The sequence below is a fragment of the Sturnus vulgaris genome, chromosome 2 (genome assembly GCF_052056855.1).
Source record: "Sturnus vulgaris isolate bStuVul1 chromosome 2, bStuVul1.hap1, whole genome shotgun sequence".
Taxonomy (NCBI): Eukaryota; Metazoa; Chordata; class Aves; order Passeriformes; family Sturnidae; genus Sturnus; species Sturnus vulgaris.
The window spans coordinates 16513118-16538541 of record NC_142244.1 but is presented as its reverse complement, the minus strand read 5'-3'; the positions used below and the strand labels follow the sequence as shown (position 1 = coordinate 16538541).

Here is a 25424-nt window from a genome sequence, read left to right as displayed (position 1 = left end):
ACCTTGTTCCTGTGTCCTCATTGAATTCTGGACTCATTCTTTATGCCCCCTCTCAGACTCCTTGCTGGGACCCAGTATTTCACTGGTCTGCAGCTTCCCAACCTGCAGAATCCCATGGGATGGGAGATTGTGTAGAGAAAGTGAAGAAGGGCACTTTCTTTGGGTCGACAGGGGGAATCCAGGGCCAGAAGGAGGGAGCCAGTGGAAGTCGGAAAGTGGGAGAACAAAGGATAAATTTCAGAGGAAGGACATAGCTGAGGGAAGAAAAGGAATTTCTTCGGGCTGGGCAAATACATCTTAAAACATTTGAGTACCTACAGGAGTGCTGCAGAGATTCTCTCAAGGCCTTGTCTCTTAATAAGATGTCAAGGGCTTGGTTACTGCATGGACAAGCAGTCAGATGCATGGGGGACAGGTTTTGCTTCCTTCTTCCTGCTCAGTTGGCTTCACATCACAGGTGTCCTCTCTGGGTACAGAGGTGTGCTAGGACATGCAAGGAGATGCAAGGAGCAAGTGTTTGCAAGGGGATGGAAGCTCTGCTCCCTGACCAGCTCCTCCTTCCTTGGTAATGCAGAGGGGGTTCCTGTTAGCCAGTCAATCAATCATTTTCCTATGTTTATTATTTATCCCCCTGGCCAAACCCTCCCCTAATTCCTGCCACTCTGGGCAATGGGAATTTTTGAGATCTCTGGGCAGCAGAGGCTGGCGGGCAGCCTGATCCCTGCTAGCAGCTCATTGTCAGCCATGTGAGAGGAGAAACATCCACTAGGAGAGATGGAGTTAGAACTTTATTAGGAGAAACCTAGACACAACTGACTAAAATCTCATGTTAAGGAAAACACATAGGTCTTTTCAGGATTAAAAAATACAAACATATAAAAACTTGCAAACGAAAATACGGTTTCCCCCGTCTGAGTGTGAATGTGTATTTAAATGTACAGGGAGCTGTACCAAAGCTGTGTATCAGGAGCAGGGATTCACTTTCAGTGGCCCTAAGAGAGGGAATGGCTCAGTCCCCTCATCAGCTGGTCCCAGGCCATTCGCTTGTGCAGTCCAGTGTTGGGAAGCTGTGGCCTGTGTCTGAAAGGGCAGTGCAGGGTAAACAACAGGGAGCAGCTTGGCTCTGTTTAGCAGATCTTTAACAGAGGGATGGCAGCTCTGCACTGAGAAAATGTATCTGCAGTGGGAGCTGCCTGCAGACCTCACCCACCGGACTCACAGGGCAGCCTCGGGGGCCCAGTGGCTGCTCTGAGAGCAGTGGAAAGACCGAGTCCATGGGTGATTTCTAGCACCGTGTGTGCTCGGGATGGAGTGGAGAGGATGGCCTGGGGGCAGAGCAGAGACTTGCTGTGGGGAAAAGTAACTTGACCAGTGCTGGCTGGCAAGCTTGAGAGAGCAGAGAGGAGCTGAGTGATGTGCAGGAGCTGAGCAGGATTCTTTGTGCTTGCAGAGGATGCTGAAGTGTTTTGGTAGGTTGGTGAGAAGACACAGGCCGTACCTCTTCTGCAGATAAACAGAGGATGCTTTTCTCTCAAGTGGGCAGCTGGCAGCACCCTTTCAGCAGCATTCAGGTTGCTTGAAAGATGAGTTTCAAAAAGGGGAAAACCACTTTGTTTCTACATGATACTAGTGAGATATCTGTTCTCACAGGAGAGTCTCTATTTCTGTTAATGGATGTCTTGCTTAGGATTGATGACATAAGTATCTTGGGAAAATTCTCCAGTCTTCATCAACTGGTCATCTAAGTGATTTCCCTGGGGCCAGTCTGCTGCGCTGACTTAGGAATGAGGAAGGGATTCCAATGTTAGACAAGAGGCAGCTGTGCACTGGGGACCACAGACGTCCTTATTTATGGGAAAGTGTTGTTATATACACTGTGTCAAAAAATTCAAGTAGGATTTATTGTGCAGGTAACCTGGTATAAAATATCTGGGCTCAGGTAGAGAAAGAGAGAGTTAGAAAGAGCCAAAATGAAGCAGATGAGAAAATCTTTCTTTCAGAAAGCCGACTGGTGTGTTTCTGCTCCCTGCAGGTGAGAGAAGCTTCAGCTCAGTATGACTGCCAAGCTGATGTTGCAAATGTTGAACAGAGACCACAGAAGATGTAGAGGTCCAGTCAGTCTGTTGAATACAGTGTCGCAGTTGATACCTACTGGGCGGGAGTCTGCTGGCCTGTGCACTACCAGGCTAAGGTTGGGGAGTCTCTAATCCCTGTGGGTCCCAGGGTGAAAATACAGCTGAGGGCTTCATATCCCGAGACTGGAGTCTCTTCAGTGCCTGTGGCTGTGAGAGGTGCTGTCTGAAAAGGATAGAGAGAGGGTATTCAAAAAGAGAGATTAGGGGCAAGAGTTTGGAGTCCACTTTGCAGGTTTTACTGAGGGCTGGGACAGCTCCTTCTCCTCCTCGCTGCTGCAGACAGGTCACACAGACAAATCATCCGACCTCGCCTTGCTGCTGGCACGGCTGGCCTTGCTGAGCCGGCGCTTCTCGTTGAAGTAGTTCTCGGGGAAGGCAGGTGCTGCACATTCACTCGCCACCTCTGGACTCTCCACGTAGCTCGACTTCATGAAGGGCCCTTCCCCAGCAGCATCCTCCTGGCCGTGCACCCTCTCGGTGGCGAAGTTGGCCGTGTTCTGCTGGGAGGCCACCTTGTTGCTGAAGGGGCTGATGAACTTCCCGTTGGGACTCGACAAGCACTGGTTGAAATCCGGCGGTGGGGTGTACATCTGTGCCCTCTCTGCCTGCGGGGCGGACTCCAGCCTGCCAGGGGCCGTGCTGGGGCTGGCTTTGTAGGACCGGGAGCACCTCTCTTTGGCTTTCTTCCAGCCCAGGTGGTACAACTCGGCCAGGCTGAGGAAGAGGGAGAGCACTGCCACAGCCAGCATGAAGACGATGAAGACGTTCTTCTCCGTGGGGCGGGACACGTAGCAGTTGACGGGGTGGGGGCACGGTGCCCGCTGGCAGATGTACAGGGTCTCCAGGAAGATCCCGTACAGGATGTACTGCCCCACGATGAAGGCCACTTCCATGGCAGTTCGAATCAAAATGCTGTAGACGTAGGTGTTCAGCAGGCTGCCCCTGAGGATGATTTGGCCTCCTGCTTCATCCCAGCCAGACAGCTTGGTCTCCTTCTCTGCCACGGAGCACTTCTGCTGGTAGTATGTGTCACCACCGTTTTTGTTCTCTCGGGCCTCCATCTCTGCCTCCTTCATCTTCCTCTTCTCCTCCATGCGCACGGTGTGCATGGCATGGCCCATGTACACCAGGGACGGGGTGGAGACGAAGATGATCTGCAGGACCCAAAAGCGGACGTGGGAGATGGGGAAGGCCTTGTCGTAGCAGACGTTCTCGCAGCCGGGCTGCTGGGTGTCACACATGAAGTCAGACTGCTCGTCCCCCCAGGAGGACTCCGCCGCCGTTCCCAGCACCAGCATCCGGAAGATGAAGAGCACGGTCAGCCAGACTTTCCCCACCACCGTGGAGTGCTTGTGCACCTTCTCGAGGAAGTCTCCCAGGAAACTCCACTCCCCCATTTCTGCTCACCGGGAGGGGTGAGATGTCTTGAGAGCTGAGCACAAGCCTCTGTTGGGAAAAAACAGAAAATGGTTCTAAGGAGGGTTAGGAAATGCCCAGCTGGTAAGGGATGGAGTGAAATGGGGTTTTTTTGTTTTGTGTCAGAGGAAATGTTCTCATTTGACCTGAAAATGAATGAGGTTTGGTTTTCTGAAAACTTTGCTTCGCATCTGCTGGAGTTGTGTTTGGGAATTTTTTTTAATTTTTAAATTCAGCTACTGAAACAAAAAGCGATCTTTTTTTACATAACTCATCTACAGCCTGCTAAATGAGTTCCCAAAACCTTGAGGGTGAGCCAGATTTATTTTTGATTCAGAAAGCCCTTTCACTGTGATCTGCATATTGCATCCTCTGTGGACTGGGTAGTTAAAGCAGCATTCATCTTTCTGTAGACTGCACTCTGGAAAATCCTTAGTGGGCTGATCCCCTGGGAGATAAGACTGGAATCTATAGCCTGGCCTGAGAAGTGGCACTTCAGATCTTGCTTTTGTGTAATACCTGCACCAGCACCTGGAATGTGAAGTGTTCACAGCTCTAGGCTTCCTTTATGAGCTCAGTGCAACCACTGAAGTGCGGAGAAAACCTTTCTTTTGTTCACCTGCTCTCCATCTGTAGGGTTTGCTTTGGTTTTGCAGTGTTGCCAGCTGCAAGTGTTTCATTTACAAGCTGCAAATGTTTAGGGGAGTGTAAAGACTTTGGTGGGCCGTGCCAGTCCTGGAAACCTAATCTGCTGCCACCCTGTCGTGCCTGTCTGAGTGGGGACTGCTGCAAAATCTCAATGGTGGGTCTTGCTCCTTCAGCTTGTCTTAAATTCTGAGGAAAAATTCACAGTTCAAATGAAACAGGGAAAGAAAAAAGCCTCCTTTGAAGTGCCTCCCAAGGACCAGCAGCTCCTGGGAAGTGCTGTTGGTAGGTGGTCTGATGACAGGAAAGGTTTGCTGGACTGGGAGTAAGATTGCAAAGTGGAGATGCAGGACAGCCTGCTTCAGTTTCGTTTCTGACTCTGACTGACTGTTTCTGGCCAAGTCACTTAACCTGATGGATAAAAAGAGAGCAGTGAGTTTAGTCCATCTTTTGTGGGGCTCTGTGGGAGTGCTTGAGCAATCATTTGATCCAGTTATGCTCACCATACTTACCTTCCCAGGGCACTGCAAAGCTCTCCCTGGTGAGAGTTAAGGGCTGGGTGGTATAAAGTGTGCACTATTACCTTGGAGCTAATGTCCTCCCACAGTCATTCTTTTGGAAAATAGCATTTTAATAAGTAAATGTAAAAATAATCATCATAATGAAATATTAAAAGCACTAGTCAAGGTAAATCCCAAAGCCACAGGGACCAAATTGTTAACTCTCCTTTATTGTTCCTTGTCCTGTCTTTAGGAGCCAATTATTTTTATAGTGCAAAGAACATTTGTGGAGAGCAGACACTGTTAAAAGCTGAAAATTTACGGTAGCAATATAGTGTAGATTTCCTGTGAGCAAAAGCTGGAGAACAGATACACTTGTTGAGGGAAAAATATCCCCTCCCCTAGTTATGTGAGTGATATAATTTAATGTAGAAGCACACACCATAATTCATCCCACTGTTTGTTTCTGTGCTGTGTCCAGCTGCAAGGATGGATGGGATTAAGATCAAAAGTTCAATCTTCAAATTCCTGATGCTGCTGAGGGCTGCCCTGGGGAAGGTGAGGATTGTCCAGGAAAGGAGACAGGGCAGTGGCCCCTTTCTACCCCACCACCTGTCAGAAACCATGTGAGCAGGGAGAAGGGACATACAGGAAGCAAAGGATGGGGTTTGGCTCTTTCCTGCCCTGGCAGGCATGCTGCAATCATGCTGATGGAGGTCCTGGTGTCTGCTTGGCATATGCAGAAGCTTTGATCTGCTGCCAGCCCAGAGCTGGAGGAGCAGTAACACAGAAAATCAGTTGGTCTTTCTGACTCCTCTCATCTCCACTGGTGAAAACTGGTGAAGGTGTGGGTCTGCCTTACCTTCCAAAATGGCTTTGGTGCAGTTACTGCATTCTGGAGAAATTAGCATATGGCTTCATTCCAGGAGCACCAGGGGATTAAATACAGATAAATCAGTGATGGGAAATATTTACAGACTGTGGCAGTGAAATCGGTGTGTTTGTTTTTTTTCCCCCCAGAGTGTAGAGAAGGCAACTAGGTACCTACAGCTCGGTGTTTACACGTGTCCAACATCACTGTGCTGTAGCACAGCTGTATGTGTGGAATATTCCTTACAAGGCAGCACTTTTCCAGGTGAGGTTATGTTGTTTACACATGCCTTTTCTTGTTTCACCTTGCTTGGTAGTGTAAATATGAACACAGTTCTTCCTGGATGTGCAAAGGCTGAGTTTTTTCTTACTGCCATGGGGAAGTACAATCACAAACTGAGCCCCTCTTCCCATCCATTCTATTGTGTGCAGGTTGTTTGGGGTTTTACAACGGCTTGTTTTCTCCAGGGAAGGCTTCTAAGCCTAGACGCTTGCAAATTGTAAAAATCAGGATGTTCAGGACACAAAGTAAAGCAAATAAAAGTGCAAGAGGAATCCAGAAATAAAAAATGTTAATGGATGCAAGAAGAACAGCAATTTACCTGTCTCACACATGCACAGAATATTTCAAGAGGCTGTAAATCAGGAGGATCCGAGGCTGGCAGTCAAGAGGCTTAGATTAGATAATAGGGACATTTCCTCTGCCCGCCCCTGCACAGACTGTCTAAAGGAGGGACTGCCCTGAGGCGCCTCCTGATCATCGTGCTACAGCCCTGCAGAGAGCTGAGGTGGCTGCTGCAAGGGCGTAGGTGGCCACAGGGGAGCAGATTTTGGAAACCAAGAGAAGGAGTTTCCCTCCTAGAGCAGCATTTTTGGCTTACTGATACTTATTAGTGAGCTATTTTTGCAGTGCCAGACCAAGGGTCTTTGAGAGCATCTAGTTCTCTGCTGCCAGCAAGAAAAGAAGGATTGTCACCTCCTGACAGCTTTTCCTGGCTATGCAGAGCTGCCCCCGACCTAGCCTCTCTCCTCATAGCTTTACTATTCTTGGGAATTTTCCATATAGTTCCTTTTCCTCATTCCCAGACTACTGTTGCCCTCACATGCTTTGACCTCTCAGCGACTGAGCATCTGCAGCCTTTTATATTCCTGCTTTGGGCTCAGTTGGACAAATCTTGTCTAACTCTGGTGTGACTGGGCAAAAAATACTTCTGGGTATTTTTGTGGGGTCTCAGCACCAGTCTTGGCAGCAGAGTCATGCATATTCATGAGCAGTCAGTGGGCTGTGCCACTGCCCTTCCATGCTTTTGGCTGGCAGCTTTCTGCTGGATCCACACCAGAGCTGGGCGCCGTCAGGGCATCCTGGCACCGCGAGACTGTGTGTGACACAGACCAGCACAGCTTGGCACAAGCCCAGCAACATGGCCAGCCCGGCTCAATCATCACCTGGAACGCCACTGAAGCTGAGGAAAACTGAGCATCACCCCTCAGGCCAAAGCATGGAGTCTGCTCAGCTCCGGGCTGCCTTGTGACTGCCAAATTCCACGATAAAAATACCCCAGCGGGGACGGCACCTGCTAGTACGCCAGGCTGGCTCACCAGCCATGGGCTGCTCTCTGCCATTCCTTTTCTGCACTACCTTTATCTGCGGGAGGGGACTGTGTCTGTTGCCCTCTGAGCAGTTTTGCCCATCCTCTTGGTGATGCCACGTGCTCTGAAGGACAGGCAAGCGTTTCACATCACTGCTGCTCGCTCCAGCCAGCACACTCGTTCTGGTTGGAGCTAGCCAAGGCTCTGAAGAACAGCTGGCAAATCCACACCAGCGAGCCAGGAGGGCTGTTCCTGTGCAATCATCTTTATATGAGTTTATTTCCCCAGGGGTCGCTAGGAAGAAAGTTTTCCCCTCTTTAGAAGGCAGGCAAGGCTATCAGCAGTGATATAAATAGCTGAGCTCAACACTTCAAGCTAGCTTTTCCCACAAGGAAGGTGACAGGAGGTTGCCATCTCTGCAGGATGTTTCTAAAATAAAGTGGAGAGTCTGATTATAACACTTTCTGCTCTCCCTTGCTGGGCTCACCTCTTCCCCATGGCAGATCCCAGGGTCACATGGAGAGGCTCTCTGAGGAAGGCTCCTTTGTGTGGGGCAAGTACACTTCCCAGGGAAGGGAAAATATTGGATTCAAAGCCATTTTTGCCCAATCTCTGTGCATGATTTGCTCAATCAGATACAAATGTGTGTCTCTGGGAATTAATGAGATTTCACAAGGAAGAGGAGGACCCAGGATGTTTTAAGAAGCTCACACTCCAGACACGTGGCTGTGTGTGAAGGCCATGCAAGAAATGCATCCCCTCCAAGCTACTGAATGAGCAGACAGCTGTCCCCTCTGGGTACAGGGCATGTGAGCAGTGACATTGCAGTGAGGCTGGCTGGGGCATGGTCAGTGCCTTTCCTCCCTCCAGCTGTGTTATCTCATACAGGTCCAGGCCAGCACATGGCAAGACAGATCATGGTGGGTGTGTGGGCAGAGATCTTTGCCCTGACACTTGTTAGGCTGAACCCAGACAGCAGTGGAGCCCACACTGCCAAACTGTGCACTCACAGCTGTAGCCACTTGGAAAGGACACTTCCAGCTCTGCACTGGAGGTTGGTTAATGCTACTTTACTTAAGGGTCTCCAGCCCCTAGTTAGTGGCCTCAGCATCCCATGCAGGGCAGATGTTGTCACCTCTGTCTTGCAGATGGTGATCACTGGGGTACAGAAGGGACAAACTGCTTGTTTGAGGTCGCAGTGTTAGAGACAGTTTGGGGACAGAGCGCAGGGGTTGTGACTTGTAGGATTGTGTCCTTTTTTCTAAGGCAGCACTGCCTCTTAAACGTCATGACAACAATACAACACTGCTTCTGCAGCACATCTGCATCTACAGACCACAGCTCTTCTCTCCTGTGCCCTCGGACAAGACTGTCTTGGTTACCTGAAAAAGAACCCTCTCCTGTGCCCTTCTATAGCAGGTACACCTGGCAGAACCAGAGGCATTTTGGTTTGGTTTTTGTTTTGTTTTGTTTTGCATTGTGGGGACACATGGCTTACAACATTAAATGATGACTAGAGTTGGAAATGAACTGTGCAGAGAGGGTGCAGTGCTTTGGATTACAGAGGATTTGTGATGCTAAAGCCCACCTCAGCAGGTATCTTTTTGTTCAGAGTTTACTGGCATTGGCTCCTTCCTATGGATATACAATAGACAAGCAACAACCTGTTAGGCATTTTTGTCCAAACATCATCTCTCTGGCTTCATATATGCACACATATGCTTATGATAAGTTTCTGCCTGAACCAGGCCTGTTCTTTAGCCAAGTTTGTAACTCTGATCTGCACATGAGCCTGGAATAAATAGCTTTGTACTTACGCTTTTTAAAGAAAATTTGACATTTTAAAGAAAAAATGACATGTTTGCTAGGTTCCATTCTAGTTCCTTGGGTTCAAAGTCCTGTGTTGAGCCAGTATCAGAGTGACTTTGACTCGAGAGCTGAAATCTCATGGGAGAACAGCTCTGTGTTAACAGCTCTTGTCCTAGAAGACAGACATCCAATGTTTCTTATCTTTCTGCTCCTCCCAAGTTCACTGTAATTTCTGGAAGGGTCATACTGGTATCCAGACCACTGGCCCTACTTGTAGTTGCAGACAGCTCGTTATTCCTTGATGAGGTGTGCTTTCCCCCCTCCTCTCCAAATGTGGAAAATCTCAGAGTTCATGAAAAAGAGAGTGGGTGAGAAGATAAGGGACACAGGCACACAACCCTGACGCACACAGGGACACAGACACTGGGGAATCACTCAACACCTTCAAGTGTGAACATCAGGGATGTGTTACACACACAGATGATAATAATATGTAGAATATTTTCATCTGAAGTGATGGAGGAAGCTGCAGACTCCCAGTCAGCTGAATTTTTATTAGTTGTCTGTCCAGAACATCTAATGCTATTCCTCTCGTTGTGCTTTCATATATCCAAATATTAGGGCCAAGCTCTGCCTGATGTAGTCTCAGGAGACCAAGAACAGAAGAGACCTTGAACTCAGATGAGTCAAGCTGAGGGATGAATTTATCCCACTATATTTGAAAAGCTGGTGTCAAATGGTTACATGATAGTGATATCCAGGCTTACACTTAAAATGGAGGGAGCATCTTCTCATTCTCTTGGGATTCTCTCTTTGCCTTAGAGAAATGTGGGTCCCTAGAGACCACAACAGATGTGACAAAACTGGACTTGGGATAAACTAAATGAAGAGTCACTGTGCTTTTTGCTAGGAAATACCCCTTCCCCCCCGCTAAATTCTCTCTCTAATGTAAATGCTGGAAACTTGATGCTCTTTCCAGTATCTTTCTCTTTGCAGAGAGAAACTGACCTGTATGAATTTGCAGATGATACTAAATTGGGCAAAATAGGGGTGAGGAGATAGCCAAAGAGGGAGCTCTGGGAAACAAAAACAAGCTGAGAAATTTGGGGGCTGCTGTAGTGAAAGCTGTCCCTGAGCTCTGCTGAGAGAAGCTGATCTCAAGCACTGCTCAGTCAGTGGGGAAGGCTGGCTGGTGTAAGGAGATGTGCAGTGATGGCAGACCTCACACTGGGCACAATACAGCAGCAATTAAACCTGCCCGTGTGATTTTAGGCTCCTTCACAGACTGCATGAGATGCAACTCGTTACAGTGTTGAAATAAAACAGACTGGAGAGGTAATGGGAGAAGGGGAGAGCTCTCATTCACACTTTTCCCATCCTTTCTTCCTTCCTCTCACCCCAGGATCTCCCTGCCTATCAGTTCCCCATGGTTTCCCTACAGTCAAACTCCCCCAGAGAGCACTGCCTCAGTTTTTTAGCAGTTTTGACCAGCTAACTCTATACAGCACCCAAACTGCTAATTCTTTCAGCCTTACAAAGGGGAATTTTTTCAGTGACTATCTATTTCCCACTTATTACTACCTTGTCAAATCTCATTGCTTCTTTCTTCCCAAAAATTTGTAGGATTCTTTTCACACTCCAGACTCATTGCTGTATCCTTGCCTCAGTCTGGCTATGTGAGTGGATTATTTTTTGTATTCAGTGTATGCACCATATATATATGCAAAAAAATACACCCCCCCTTTGAAACCAACTAATACTAAATTAGCAAAGCCCAGCAGTAGGGAGTTAGGAAATGCTGGGGTTACTGTTCTCAGTAATCTTAATTCAATCTCTTTGTGGCTGTGCCTCTTAGAGTCCTTAACCACATCCTCACATTGTCACCTCATTCTTTGCACAGGATGCCTGCCTTGTTCTGTGCCAGCCTGGTCGGGGCTTTCTTGAACAGCAGCTATTCAATGTTTTTGTTTTCTCCTCATTGTTCAGTGGGTGGCCTGTGCCTCATTTACTGTACATTATTCAAGTCCAGCTCTAAAGACAGAATTATTAGTTTCCTCATGGGTTTTTCTATGGCTTTCATCACAACAGTATCTGATCGTTTCACAATTATAAATCTACTTACTTTCATTACCACCCAGAGGTGAGGAGATGGTATTAGATCAGCTGTGCAGCCAAGGAACTAAAGCAGCGAGATTAAGATAAAAACTGTTCATTAATTTTGGAAGCTCTTTGGTGATGTGGCTAATCTGTTGGTGCTTTTTTTTCCAGTGTACTTAGCAGTGTATAATATGTATTCAAAGCAGAGCTCTATCTGGTTTGTGCTGGAGTGGGAAGGTTTATCACTTCCACCAGTTGCACCACATGTAGAAATCAGATACTCAAAAGACAAGAAATGGGCATTTGTGGGGAAATGTGGCTTAAGTGATTTGCCTCATCGTGGCAGAAGAAATTGGACTAAGAAGCAAGAATTAACCCCAGTCCTCTTGGATAGCTTTATCTGATTACAGACTGGAGACAGTTTTTCTCCCATCCCACCATTCCCTCCTTTCTTCACCAGACATCTGAGTGCAGCAGAAGACCCTGGAGCTCTGCAGGCGTCACCCTTGCCAGGCTGCTTCACTTTCTGAGCAACCCTGTGCCCTGACCAAGGCATCTGTCAGCTTTTCTGCTTCTAAGGGAGAGCAGTTTCATATGGAAATTCTCAGCCATTCTCAAAGCCTTTTCGTAATGACATAAAAAATGGAGAAAGGCAGAAATGTAAGTGTAAACCCTGTAGCTCTTACATTAAAACCCCTGACCCCTCTTCAAAGATACACTAGAGAGACTTAAAAGTGTGCATCTCTCTGCTCATTGAATGCTGTGTGGCATTAATATTTCTTTGTTTCAGGGAAGAGTTAGCATGCTGAGTGTTGTTCACAGAGATTTCTCTGTTGCTTATCAATAGCAATAAAATTGATCCCCTCCCTTGTGAATTCTTAGCCCAAATATTGAAGTATCTCTGTTGTTTTCTGGGAATTATTTCTAATTTTAAGCCTCTATCCTTGTGCCTCATACAACAGCACCCAAAGCATGGAGCAGTCTCCAAACTGTGCTCCCTAGTGCAGTGCTGAATTACTCATTCCTTCTTGGCTATTTCCAGTGCTGCAGGAAAAGTCAGAAAATGGACAAATGTACGCAGAATGTGTGAAGTCTGTCTGAAGGTCAAAAAGTGAAATGAGACTAAGGTATGAAGTTCTGTATTTTCTGTCAGAGTTTAAATTTTTTAATGCCTATATAATACTAAAAATATTGTGATAATATATACTGTTGAGTGGAAAAAAAAAAAAAACCAAAACCAACAACCAACCCCAAATACTTATAGTAACAGGAATACTTAACATAGTTCCCAAGCGACCAGAGCCTGACGAGTATTTTAAACCCTGAAGGCTCAGGAATTCTCCTAAAGTACTGCTCTGCTCCCAAGGAAAAAGGGAACAAAGTTAGAAATGTGTGCTCTCCTCAAAGTAGATTTTGAAAATACCAGGAAATGCAGAATTTTTTGGCTCCTGGTAGAAATACTCAATACTGAGTCTTCTGAAGAGCTGTTTAAGCTGCTCCTAGCTGCACACACGTATGCACACATATGTTACATGCATTAATTTTTTTAAAGAGAGGAACACATAGGCAGCAGTAGGGGAAAACTCTCATACACACTGCTTTACCGAGGAATTTTGATGAGTTTATTATCATGGAGGGAGAGTTCAATGCTTAAGGCTCATTCAGCACAAGACTTTCTTAGCTGAGGTTTGTCCAGAAAAGCCACTTATATGGTACTCCAAAGGTTGTTAGTGTACTTGAAGGACAGGGGCCCTGCCTCAGTTTACCTGAGTTCTTAAAACCAGAATGCCACAAAGCTCCTTAGACATGATAAATGGGCAGCCAAACAACCCTTCAGGAAATCAAAGGAGCCACCACAAATCTGAGGTGGCAATTAGTCAACAACCTTTACAGAGATTACTTCTTTCCAAGTGGGTATGTTCCAGGGGTACCATATTCTCAAGGTGGGCTATTCTTTGAAAAAGCAGTGTTAAATTATGGAAATGTAATTGAGTAATTATTCCAAGTACAAAAAAGAGGGGGAAAAGTTAGGAAGGCAAATAAAAAAGAAGCAGCAGCTGCTGGTGTGTGAGAGGACATTTGTCCCTTCAGGTCTGCGTGCCTCCTTGCCGAGGCTGCCACGGGCAGTGTCGGGATGAAGGAGAAAGGCATTCATTCCCTGGCGGCACGCACAGAACGTGTGACTGCCAGATACCAGTGAGGCACTTCTCCACACTGGAGTTACATTCCCAGGCTCCATGTCACAGACCAGCCAGGACACAATGCTCTCAAGGGAAAGAAACTGCAATATTCTGAAAGCATCCTGCGCACTTCGGAATTTAGGCGGTTAATGCAGACACTTGATAAAGTGTTTATACCCCGAGAGCCTCTCCTAGGTAAGAGTTCCCTTCACCACCGTCCCACGAGCAGCTTGACAGCAGGCTGAAATGGGATCTGACAGAAATGGCAATTTGCACTTTATACTGTCTGAGGGAGAATGTTTGGGGCTCTTATCGTGCTTTCCTATACACTGGAATCTATTGGTATCTGTGCTCATCACAGGGAAGTTACTTGTTATTTCTGTTGCTGCCTGTGGCAAAACAGTTTAATTTTTAAAATGTCCCAAGCCCACTGTGTTACTAGTGGGAATGTTTCGAAGAGAAAATGAAAGAAATAGTAAATTTCTTAAGTTATTTTTGGCCCTCCTTTTCTTTCTGCCTCTCCAAATCCTTTTTTTCCTTCATGCTGTTTTCCCTTTGAGTGTAATAACTTGATCTACCATCGGCACTTCTGCAGTTCTATTATTTCCCCCTCATGGCTGCTTACCTGATTTCCAGTGTCTTGTCTTCGGTCTCCTTTCCTTGCTTTAGCACTTTCCCTTTTTGTAGTTAAGTTGAACTCCTTGTTCTTCTCAGTTGCTTCGTTTTATTCCTTTAATATGGTTCTCTCTCTCTCTCTTCCTCTCTTTTTCTCCACCCCCTGTCTGTGTCACTTTCTGTCTTCCCCACTGCCTCTCCGCCTTTCCCCCTCTTCTTTCTTCACCTACTTTTCTTGTCTCTCCCACCCCCTCCAGACTAATCTTTCTATTTTCAAACCTGCTTTCCTGTTGTTTTTCCTTTAAAGACCATGGATCTCATTCCTCCCTCTCCATTCTCAGCCTCTCCCTGTGCCACCCTCCTCATTCCGATGGAATTCATTCGCTGCTGGCTTCGCGCAGTCCCTTCCAGTCACTGCTGCTCCTGTTCCTTTGCACATCTTCCCACGGAAAACATTCTATGGTCCAAGCTTTCCCCAAATGAGAAGAGACAGCTTTGCCCCACAGTTACACCAGCCAGACCCTGGAAAGTTTTTTTCCGTGCAAGACAAATGACAATTCAACCAACAAAGGACATATTTCTGCAAAGTAGAGTTCATGTGGAGCAGGGTCTTCCACCTCTTGAAATCACACAGAACTTGCTCTGCTGGCTTGGACCAGGGGCTCAGCACAGCTGCAGCCTTGTCCTAAAGGGCACCAAATGCTTCCCAGGGACTTTTTACATGGCCCCTTACTGATAAATAGAGAATGATCTGCCTGCCAAGAGAGGTGTTTTTTGTCACACCACCATACCACCACCTCCCCGCACACACAGTCAGACGCACAAGCATTTGGGCCTCCCTTAGAAATGATTTTGACATAGTGTCTGAAGGTCTTGTGTTTCATGTATGTGTCAAGCTGAGCCTCTGATTCCTGCACATCAGGAATGGCCCAGTGAGGAGGCAGAATCAGAGATGCCTTCCGGCTTTGATAAAGGTCTCAAAGAATCAGTGGCAGGAGAGTGAGATTTGCACAGGAGACTCTTCTGACCTGAGAACTGCACACAAGCTTTGGTGGTTATCCCTTCAGCAATCCTTCCCAGGCTGGATATCTCCCACCCAGATGTTCACCTGGTGTTCTCTATGCATCAGTGAGTGCAGATCATGAAACAAAAGCAGTCCAGGGACAAAAACACAATGCTGGCAACACTTCTGATAATTTTTCTCCCACTAATTTAATACCTCTTTTAGTCACAAGATTGAAAGCCAGTCTACAAAGGGACAGTGCTGTGCAGAGGCTATCTCTGAAAGCATTTCCTATGTGGACACTCTCACTCTGAAGTTAGGAGTGCAACTCTTTTCCAGGAGGGCTGTATCCTCACTGATGGTTGGTGCAGGATGCAGGACAAAGAGTGCACAGTAAATTCCCACAGCAGCTCACTAACCTCCTGGTATGGAGACACATATAGTCATCTGCTGCTTCATTTCTAACTTTATTGAAAGCCCTTCTGTGGCTTTTAAGAAAACAGAAATGTTTCTGGAGTTGTTTCTCCCTCTCTTGTGTGGCAGTTGTGTATCTGCAATGGAAATTCATGGGAAGGAGAATATCATTCCAGCTTTTTGCCTTTCTAGAGTAATTTCCATGAAGCATTATTATGTAAACTCATGTTGATTTTATGCCAGTGAGATTGTCAAGGACTTCATCATAGAAGTGTCCAAAAAAAAAGGTGTTAATAATACAGGTCTAGCTCACAGATGGCTTTGGGATAGGCTAGGGATAAGGCTTGTCAAGTGTTTTTCACATGCTGTAGAGAGACAGGTCCTGTGAGAGAGCTGTCTGAAATACGCTCACCTCCCTGTGTGGCTGACACTTCGCTGTACACTCAGGGTGATCAGGACTGATTCTCCCTGCTCACTCCTTTGTGTTTCCTGCCCAAGTGTTGCTCCTGAGTGGCATACAGAGGTAATCCTGAATCCAGCAGATACGGTCTGGTTCTGCTGAATGAGTGAGGGAGGGGAGGTTTCTGTCCAACACATGCATGTTGCACAGGAGGTAGCTGTTACGAGCTCTTTCTGTTTTGGTGCTGGTGGTAACTGTCTGGATTTTGGTGCACAAAAAGGAAATGGTAGAAGGCAGACAGGGAGGCAAAAGACAGAAAGGGAAGTAGAGATGTTGTAAGGATACTTAACCCAGCCCCTCAATGTCTCATCCCTTCTCTACTGCACTCTCTTCAAGGGAAATCAGAGGTGTCCTAGCAGCCCCTTAGCTAGAAAAATAGCTGGTTTGCTCACTCTTAAGCAGGGAGGAATAATTTTGACTCCCCTCCCCAAGAGCCTGTTATACAAAACTTGTCTGACTTGAGTGAGGAGAGCACGTGGAAGAGAATGCTGCCCCTGACAGTGGGAATGAGGAGAACAGCTGACAGCTTGCCATGTGCAGCTCACAGATCACAGCAGTTTGTGATGCTGTACAATGCATTTTGAAGGAAAGCAGAAATAAAACCGGGAGGGAAAGGGAAAATAAAACAACATGTACTATCTTTTGATCAAAACTTAAGAGCTTTCTTGGATTAGGATTCCCGACCCCCTAGGTAAAAAGAAACATAGCAGACCTTATCTACCTGCAGTTCAGTAAACCATATGATATGGTGTCCCAGAAGAAGCAAATTAGTGTAGAAGATTCAGCTGAAGAAGACAGGGATTATTAAATAAATCCTCAAGTGAGTAAGAGACTGACAGGATTGATGCACCAGTTCCTTAATATGTTGAAGGGAAATTATTTCTGAGGCTGCTTAAAGATTGCTCATAGGATTGATCTTTTTTTATATTTCTGTTAATTACCTTGGCACAGAACATAGAAATACTAATGAAATCTGCTGATGAAACCAAGCTGGGAGGTATCAGGAGGGCAGAGGTGGATTCCAGCACTGCAAGAGCTGACTGATCTTTGTGACTGGAGGGATCAAGGTGAGATTAAGTAGGAGAATGCAAGGTGACACACTAGACTTGTTGCTTGAAAAGTAAGAGGAATCTCCATCTCCCGGGAGAGATGGAGAATGATGGGGAAAGTTCATGGTTCAAGGAGGAGGAACCAGCGATGCTATGTGGGGGTGAAAAAGGCAAGCAAACATTGAGGATGTAGCAGTATTTCCAGTTGCAGTGAGTGGAAGTAATGTCATCCAAGAGGATGAGACTTCTCCAAAATAGTGTCTGCAGTGCTGCTTCCCCACATGCAAGGAGGATATTCAGCCTGGAGCAGGTGCAGAGGGAGGCAGTGGGGTGGTCAGAGGGATGGAAAGTGTCTCAGCCAACAGCATGTTTACTTATCAGTCACAGCAGTGACTGCACAGAGATATTTGAGCTGATTTGAAAGTAGATGTGCTACCAGTCTGAGCTTTTCAGCATTAATTATTTTGCACTGAACTTCATGCTAGTGCAGCTACACAAAGTAATTAAACCACGGTGTGGTGTGCCTGCAGGGTGAATACTATAAGGGAGCTTAGTTACTTAGTCTGGCAGAACAAAGGTTAAGAGAGGAGAGATTTGCTGCCTATAAATACTTTTAGGAATTGGGGGTTGGGAAAGTAAGTGCTCGGGAGAGAGCAGAGCTACATAAGCTAAAGGACAATGTGGCACAAGAATAAATAGATATAAATTGGCCATGAATGAATTTAGGCTGGAAATCAGAAGGTTTCTAAGCAACAGAGCAGGCAAGGAGGTGCTGGAACAGCATTTTAGCAGCACAAGTTAGGGTGGAAACCTAATGAGATTTAGGACAGAGTTTAGTAAGTTTAGAAAAGGCCATTTGTTTTGTACTTGCCCGTTATTCAAAGGGATTGAACCTGATAAGCCAAGAGGTCCCTTTTTCATTCTATTTCCTGTACTTGCCTTAGTGCCTTATCAGATCTGCACCCTTACATACAAAAACCAGGTAAATCAGGAGCAGAGTTCGTGTGATGAGTTTTTCAGCATTGATCCCATGGATATTTAATGGAGGGTTTCATTCTGTGCCTGAGGTTTAAACAAACAAAAGGGGCAAGGCAAAATGATACATGGAGAAGGTCTGCAAATATGCAGTAGTATAGATGAGAACTCACATATGAAAGAGCTTCTTCACATAAAACAGGTGTTCCCAGAGCATCTGGCTTTGCTGGAAGGCTGTTTCAAATGCAGCTAGATGCTCTCTTGAGATGTGAAAACTTAAAGAGATTGTCTGAAGGGAAAATGTCTCGTACATTCCTGCCATTACCGAGGACTTTGTCCTTGAGGAGCATGTCAGGTTTACTGCACTGGGAAATTTCAGAAGAAACCACCAGCCAGCAGTGGCTGAGTTCATCTCTGCTGCCTGGCCACAGCACTGCACTTATTCTGGCTCTTCATGATGTTCCATGCTGGACAGGCACCTCTAGTACCTTCCCTAAAGCAACCAAAGGATGGTACCTTCCTGATGGAACATTTTATCTCAAATACCCATGCATGGATATGATTGAAAGAGAAGGCCAGAGAGGGAAGTTCTCTGTTATACATTAGACCTCTGGAGACAGTTTGAAGGCATCCTCCAGCAGGAGGCAAATTCCCAAGGACAGGCTGGGCCCAAGGGAAGAGGAGTAGCAAAGGCCCCTGAATAAGAACAGTTTTATAGTCACAGTTCCTCATTAGTAAAAGCACCAAATTATTCCATATGGATGGATGCTTTCATCTTCCCAACCCAGAGTACCATACTAGCACAGAGTAAGAGAAGAGGAAACATGAAACAGCAAGTTGTGAAATATCACTCTGTGTCAGACTCATTTGCCAATAAAGTTTTCAGCAAGAAAAACTGGAAGAGGTTTTCATCTCACTGAGGAGAAATTGCCATCTATCCCAAAGTAAATGCTCAGCTGTCAGTTTTATGTTACTGGAAACCAAGTACGGCACTCTCACCCCTCCTGCTTCCACTTCTCAACTCTGCAGCATCTCTGAGTAGTTGAGAAGTGCTTTGCAGATGATAATGAAATTGCAGCTCCTATAAACACCCTCCTTGTTTTACAGGTGGAGGAACCAGACCATGGAGAGCATAAAGGATTTGTCCAAAGGATCAGCAAGTCATTTTAAAGCAAGGAGTCCTCATCTGCCTAGCCACCAGACATTCATCTTGTCCTGCAAACTTCCAGCTGGATGAATTGCTGCTTGGCAGAAATATGTGTGTATACATCTATACATAGATATGCTTCCCAAAGAAGAAAAGAAAGAACAGACCTTTACCTCTTTTTGCTGAGCCTGCACAGGTAGAGAGAGGAACAGGTCAAGTTGGCTGAAGGGTGGGTGAGCTTTAGCACAGCCCTTTGGTCCTGCTGGAGCCCAGCTTTCAGTGTTCAGCTCCCAGAAGAGATCCTGAAGTGTCCGAGGGAGGACACTCTGGGCAGGGTGAGTGCACCCCTGCCAGCTCCCAGGAGCTCAGTCTGTGCTCTGACACTGTCTCACTGGCTGGAGATCCCCTCCAGCCTGGAGGACCAATCCTGAGCTGTTCCTGACATGCACTGGCAGCTGTCTGCCTGCTATTCTTTTAAAGGGTCTTCGTGGACCAGGATAAAATGTGATCTTACGCAGGCGGCATTGTAAGCACAACTTGGCTCAGGTTCAGCTCTTCCTCTGGCTCCCAGCTACTCTATTTTTATTGAAGGAATTTGAGGCTATCAGAAAGGAAGTCAAATTGTTTTAGGAAAACAATAGAAAAGCAACTTGAAGTTTATTAGCTTCCTGCCCAGGGCCTGTGACCAACTTGTCAAACTTATTAGAGTGATGGCAGAACTATTTATTTAAAAGGGCTAGCTGCAGGACCCACGATTTCATTCCTGTTTGGGCCTTAGTGAAAACAAAGGAAAGCCATAAAATAATATCTGAAGGGAGCAGATGGCTAACTGGTAAATGGTGTGAGTAAGGTTGGCCTGTGGGCCATTCATGGTGTTCACCAGTGCAATGGCTTTTGTGGGATTTGTTATCAAATGAATGCCTGGACTTGCATTCACAGACCAGTCCCATCACCCCAAATTCCTTACTGTGGCTCAAGTTTTCAAATGGAAGCCTCACACCTAAGAAAACAAATTTGGCAGGAAAAGGTCTTCATTTAGAGCCACTGAAAGGAGCCAAACAATGCAGCAGGTCTGCAGGAGAGCCAGGAATAGAGCCCAGGTGTCCCTGACCCTGTTGGACTGCTGGAGCCCCTCGACTGCAAAAAATATTTATATCCTTCAGAAGCAGCTGCAGTCTGCTTCCCCATCCAGCTCCCCCAAAGCAGCCACACCATGAAGTCACTGAATGCACGCTGGCATGTGACTGGTGAGAAGAATGGGCAGCCAAAGCATCAGAGTCACAAAGTGAGCCTGAGCCTTCCTGAGGAGTTTCAGGGTTTGCAACGAGACAAGAAGAGAATAAAACAGATAACTGAGAGGCGTTTGCAGACTCTGCCCAGTGCAAAGCCATATCCCTTATTCAGAGGGCCCTCTGCTAACTGAGTGTTTCACCAGCTTCCAGGGAGGACATGGGAAGAACTCACCTTTCCTTTCAGTGGTGCAGTCTCTAGGAGCTTGGATGCTGAGGTACTGAGCTCACAGAGCTATGCACACAGGCTTTGCACAGCTCAGTAACCACTTTTCAGATGAAAGGAAGAAGAGCACACCTCGAAAAATTCTCTTCCTTCTTCTCCTCATTAGCTTAACTAAAAGTGGGAATGCAAAGCTGCACTCCCATTTCTCTGAGGCCTGGGACAATAATGCATCTTGTATAGGCAAATGATAGAAGATCTTGGTTTATATGTTCCTTTTAATTAATCCAGGGTAGGTGTTTATAAAAGAGTCAAATTGAATGCATTATCTCTGTAAGGGCCTAAGATACTGGGTATTAAAAACTTTGTAATTTTAATGTAAATACAAGAATCTTTCCTTTTTAATTTTTTCTTTTTGCAGCTTTTAGAAGGTTTCTATAAAATCTGTCCCTCTGAGATATTGCCTTGGTGAACAAATCAGCTAAAAAATGCTCTGAGCAGTGCAGCATCCTATTTCATCACAGTCTGTAGGTGTTTACTTAATATTAAGTACATTCTTGAATTGCATTGATTGCAGTATAGTTTAATGGTCTGGAAGGCACCCTACACTGCCAGCCAGGCCAGCTTTCCTGGGGGAATTCTGAGGCAGACAGCAGATAGTGGATATACTTCTGCATAGCTTCTGCAGGAAGAGATGCCACGTGCAAATCTCATGATGGTGTTCTGGCAGCAGAAAAATATTTTATCTGCACTTATTTGAGGTCTGTGTCATCTGGGCTGGTATCACTTAATCTGTGGGGTTTTTTTCTAGTAAGGAGTGTTTTGATCCTGAATGTGAGCTGTGAGAGTCTTTTTGTCAGTCTCTCAGGCCTGCTGGACTCTTGGTAGCCCCTGAGGCTGAGATCCTGCAAAGTCTTGGTCATGTGAGTGACTTGATATAGTTACACCTCGGGGCTGTCTGTGTGGGTAAGGTCTCTCCCTGTACAAATGTCATAGACTGGAAAATACTGTGGATTATTGAAGCTCCTGGGATTTTTTTTTTCTTCCTCCAGGACCCAACATGGTTTCTCAGAAACTTCTGGAATGACAGCAGTTCCTAACCTGCTGGACACATGGCTGCTGGGGGACTTTTCACTCCAGAAGGCTGTGCCATGCAGCCATGTGGTGCCAGTGCTGGCACCAAGTTCCTGGGATGTGCTCTCCCATCCTGGAGCTAAGGAGTTGTGCTGCTGCAGGATCCCAGCTCTGTATGTCGAGGCTTTAGGAAAAGTCTGCCAAGGTGGAAAGAATCACAAGCACATGTCTCTTCCTAAAGCAAGCTGTGGGGTAGAAGGACCTCAGCCTGCTCTGTGCTTTCTCCACAGAGGGAAGAGAAATCAGGACGTGAATCTGCTCTGAAGGCAAGGATCTCTAGAGCTTTCCCTGGAAATCGGCTTCAGAGGAAGAAAGAGCTGAAAGGATTTGAGGAAAAAGGGGCATGTGCTTGGATGATGGTGAGTGAAACTGAAAAGTAAACAGTCTGAGTTATAGGAGGATTCTCAGATGGTGCCTATTGCTCCCAGCCAGCTTGTTCTCTTTTGTGATGGTCTGAAAGAATCTCAAGGCATGACCTCCTGGGTAAAATTAAGAACTTGATTAATTGAAAAAAATCCATGAATCAGGATTCTTCCCACCAATTTTGTGATGTGTGTTGGCTGGATTTTGAAGCCTTCTGTAAAGTAAATCACAGCAAATGGGGGGAGAGGGGGTTGAGAACAGGAGGACACTACTGGCCCAAGCAGATTAGAAGGGTGCCTTTTATACCAGAAGACCAAATATCCGTGTGTGTGCAAGAGCTCACAAGCCCAGCAGTGCTGTGGGGCAAGGAAAATGCTTTTCAAGGAGCTTTCTTTTCCAAAGTGTGCCATGAGCCCTGAGAGAGAAGCAGGCAGCCCTGCTCCTTCATGCTGCACTTGTGAGTGGCTGCATAAAGGCAAATCTTTCACAGGCATGCATCAGGCACGTGGTGCCTGGAGGATTTATCAAAGGAAATATTTGTACCCAGCTTTGCTTTCTGGAATGGTGCAGGATTTGGTCATTTCAAATCTCCTTCATTGTTTTTCTGGACACCTGGGTTTCCTGGTAAAACCCTGTCTGTCTACCAGCATCTCCCCCTCTCCATGCCCAGAGAGGTGAGAGGCTGCAGAGGAAACAGGTGTGTGCATGAATCACCTGCAGCCACAAAGCCAAGGAAGTGGCTTCTCCCCACAGCCACACAGAGAACCCTGCTGGCTCTCCAGGTGGCCACAAGCTCACGTTTAAAGCTACAAGGAGTGTGGAGGAAGCTAGGGAGTTCTCTGAGGACTGAAGTCCTAACAGTGGCCTAACATAGGGCTTTCCCCACCTCATTTAATTTAATTTGAATCCTCTCTTGGTGCTCATATATAGTATGATGCCCTGCTCCTTATAAATCCAGGCACTGCATTCTCACTGGGTCCTTTGCATGCTGGAGCTTCTTGTTTTTAATGGTAAGTGGGGGCAAAGAAGAAGTATGACCACAGGACACCTAAGAGAAAATTATACCCAAAATTGCTACCTGTACAGAAATGTTTCATTTGTGGGTTAATGTCTTTTATCTCTCTGATTTAGTGATTGACAGATGTTGTCAAAACGGGCTTGCACTGTGGAAAAATCCCTGTATGAGCTCGTGCAGAAACCTAGGGATAAAATCTGACCAGAAAGTGATGTCAGACAGGATTATGTTTGCTTGCTGATGTTTATTGCTTTCCTTGAAATGATGGAAAAGGAAGAAATATTTAAACTTGATTGAAACAAGTTGAAGTAGCTATAAATTCATTGGTTTTGCTCTGAATCTTGCAGTTCTGTTTGGCTTCTTGTTGAGAAATGTGAAATTTATTTTCCTTGAAAGCTACCCCTCAGGTTCAATTGGGATATGAAAAAATAGCTATCAAAATAATAAGCAATTTTTTTCCTGGTTGGGGGTGATCAGTTTCATCTTTCTGTGTGTGAGAAACAGAGATGCCTAAGCAGTGCACATTAGTAGGATATATGTTTTTTTCATTTGATACCCATGTGATGTGGCATAGGGACTTCCTATAATTATCCTATGCCTGTTGAAGGAGAGAAGTAAATTGGTTTTTTCAGCCCAAGAGGAGCCCAGGACTGATTTTTCTGACAATGCTCTCGGTATTTAGGGGTGTTGTCACCAAACCAGAGGCAGCAGGATGTGGCCACTGAAAGAGCACTTCAGAAAACGAGTGGCAGTGGTTAAAAGCCACACAAGATTGCTCAGAAGCAGCAGAGAATAGGGAAATGGGAATCCTTGATGTTGTCTGCTATTCCCACACTCTTTCCCCACTTTCCTCTCGGCCAGATTTGTGCAGAACCATGTTTCTCCCTCAGGGAAAGTAACAATTTAACACAGCAGGGAAGAAAGAGGTTTTGTGATGTGCTGCATGAAATGATGCAGTATCGCTCAACCAGCATCTGGTAAAACGCTCCTAAATAGTTTCATCTTCCTGTATCAGCATTTCCAACATCAATAATTTTATTGGTAATAATCAGTAAGGTCTGGGATTTCTTGGAGGAGGATGGATGGCTGCATTTGGGGAGAGAATCTAAAGAGCTTTGAAGAATCCTGATAGAAAAACGCTGAGGCAACACCACAATTACTGAGCTGAGAAATCTGCACTGATTTGCAGTTCCCAAATTGTTTGGAAAACATGAGAAATGCTGCCTTGAGAGTAGAGGCTGATGCCTTAATGCCATCAGATTCCTAAGAGCTGGAGAACTCTCAAAGTACCACAATCTAGGGTGAATCTAAACCTGACTTAAATGTTTCTCCTAAAGCTCCTGTGGCTGTCCATGCTGGCCCCATGAGGTGCTTTCTCCAGAACTCCCTACAACCCTCTCCCAAATATTACTGAGAAAAGCTCTTCTCCCATTTCTCTCTAGTAGGTCTAAACAAATCCAAGCCAGTCTTCCAGTCAAATTCTTTCTAATCCAGGTCACACAACTTTTCCTTCCACCTGAGCAATCCTTTCAATTTCTTCTCCTCCTCCTCTCAGAACTCTGGTAATTCCTGCATTAAAAAAGATACTTTGAAAAAACTACTTCATATTGTTAAAAATAATTATTCTCCACCCTGAAAAGTGGGCCCATGAGAAATCTCCAGCACAGGAATGACGCAAAATTATCTTTCAGCCACCAAAGTGATGTGAACTAGGAGCCTGCAGCTGTGTAAGCAAACTGACCAGCCTTAGAGGAATCCATGCAGAGGTCAGTGGTGATCTGTGGGCTGGTATCTGGCTTGCTTTGTGCAAGCAATCTGCTCTGTGCTGACCTGCATGGGAACTCACATTTTGTTTCCAAGCACAACAAAGCTGTGAGATGGTTCAGCTATGAAAAAATAAAAGAAGATGGAGATGAAGAAACTTAATGTGATGCCAACATTAATATTATCTGGCCTTGGTAATGGTCAGAGTTCCCCAAAGATGGAAATCTCTGGGCCTTCTGCTTCCTTTAGTCTTCTGCTGCTACCTCCTGTCCAAGTGGCTGAACCCAGCTGGTGATGGTCAGGAATGCCCTGCAGCATTTCCAGTTGTTGGAGCAGAACTATGGTGGCTCTGGTGACATAGTCAGTGTGAATAACATGGAGAAATTAATTCTGGACTGGGTTGTGAGGTGCAGTGAAGGAGAATGGAGACACAGCAGAGAAGACCCATCACTTCTGTACCTCAAGCCATCTTAAAGCCCTCAGAGCTCTGGACCTGTTTGAGGCTTCTTGTATTACCCAGAGCAGCCTCCAAGCAGCTCTGTCTGATGACATTTTGTTCTCTGAGCTATACCCTTCCTCAGCTTTGCCACCATCCAGGCTAGACTCCTAGTCTGGCTGGAAATAAAGATGGGCTACTGGAAGAACTGGTGTCAAAAAGGAAAGCTGGTCTCAGCTGATAAAATTAAAGAACAAAAAGATCTTTAACTTCCCCCCTGAATTATGTTATAATTATAAATTGTTGGGAGCAGATTGTCTGCAGCAGGTCGTGGTCAATGCAGCATCTTCTATAC

The 25424-nt window shown here is 45.9% G+C and overlaps 2 protein-coding genes across 3 annotated transcripts in view; one reads left to right on the top strand and one right to left on the bottom strand.

Moving 5' to 3' along the window:
- Positions 1 to 775: 775 nt before the first annotated feature.
- Positions 776 to 19361, bottom strand: GJA5 (gap junction protein alpha 5). Of its 2 annotated transcripts, none has more exons than XM_014882843.2 (2): positions 19079 to 19361; positions 776 to 3581 (listed from the first exon to the last, which is right to left on the bottom strand). In XM_014882843.2, the coding sequence occupies exon 2, from the start codon at positions 3530 to 3532 to the stop codon at positions 2420 to 2422; it is 1113 nt and encodes a 370-aa protein (XP_014738329.1). In that variant the 5' UTR covers positions 3533 to 3581; positions 19079 to 19361; the 3' UTR covers positions 776 to 2419. The 2 variants fall into 2 exon arrangements, with proteins under 2 accessions (XP_014738329.1, XP_014738331.1); XM_014882845.2 differs by lacking the exon at positions 19079 to 19361 and adding an exon at positions 13868 to 14361.
- The window catches only part of GJA8 (gap junction protein alpha 8), a 42280-nt gene continuing 36016 nt past the window's right edge, over positions 19161 to 25424 (top strand). The window contains exon 1 of the mRNA XM_088157908.1: positions 19161 to 21850. The gene's annotated coding sequence lies outside the window, so the exon portion shown is untranslated. The remainder of the gene's footprint in view (positions 21851 to 25424) is intronic.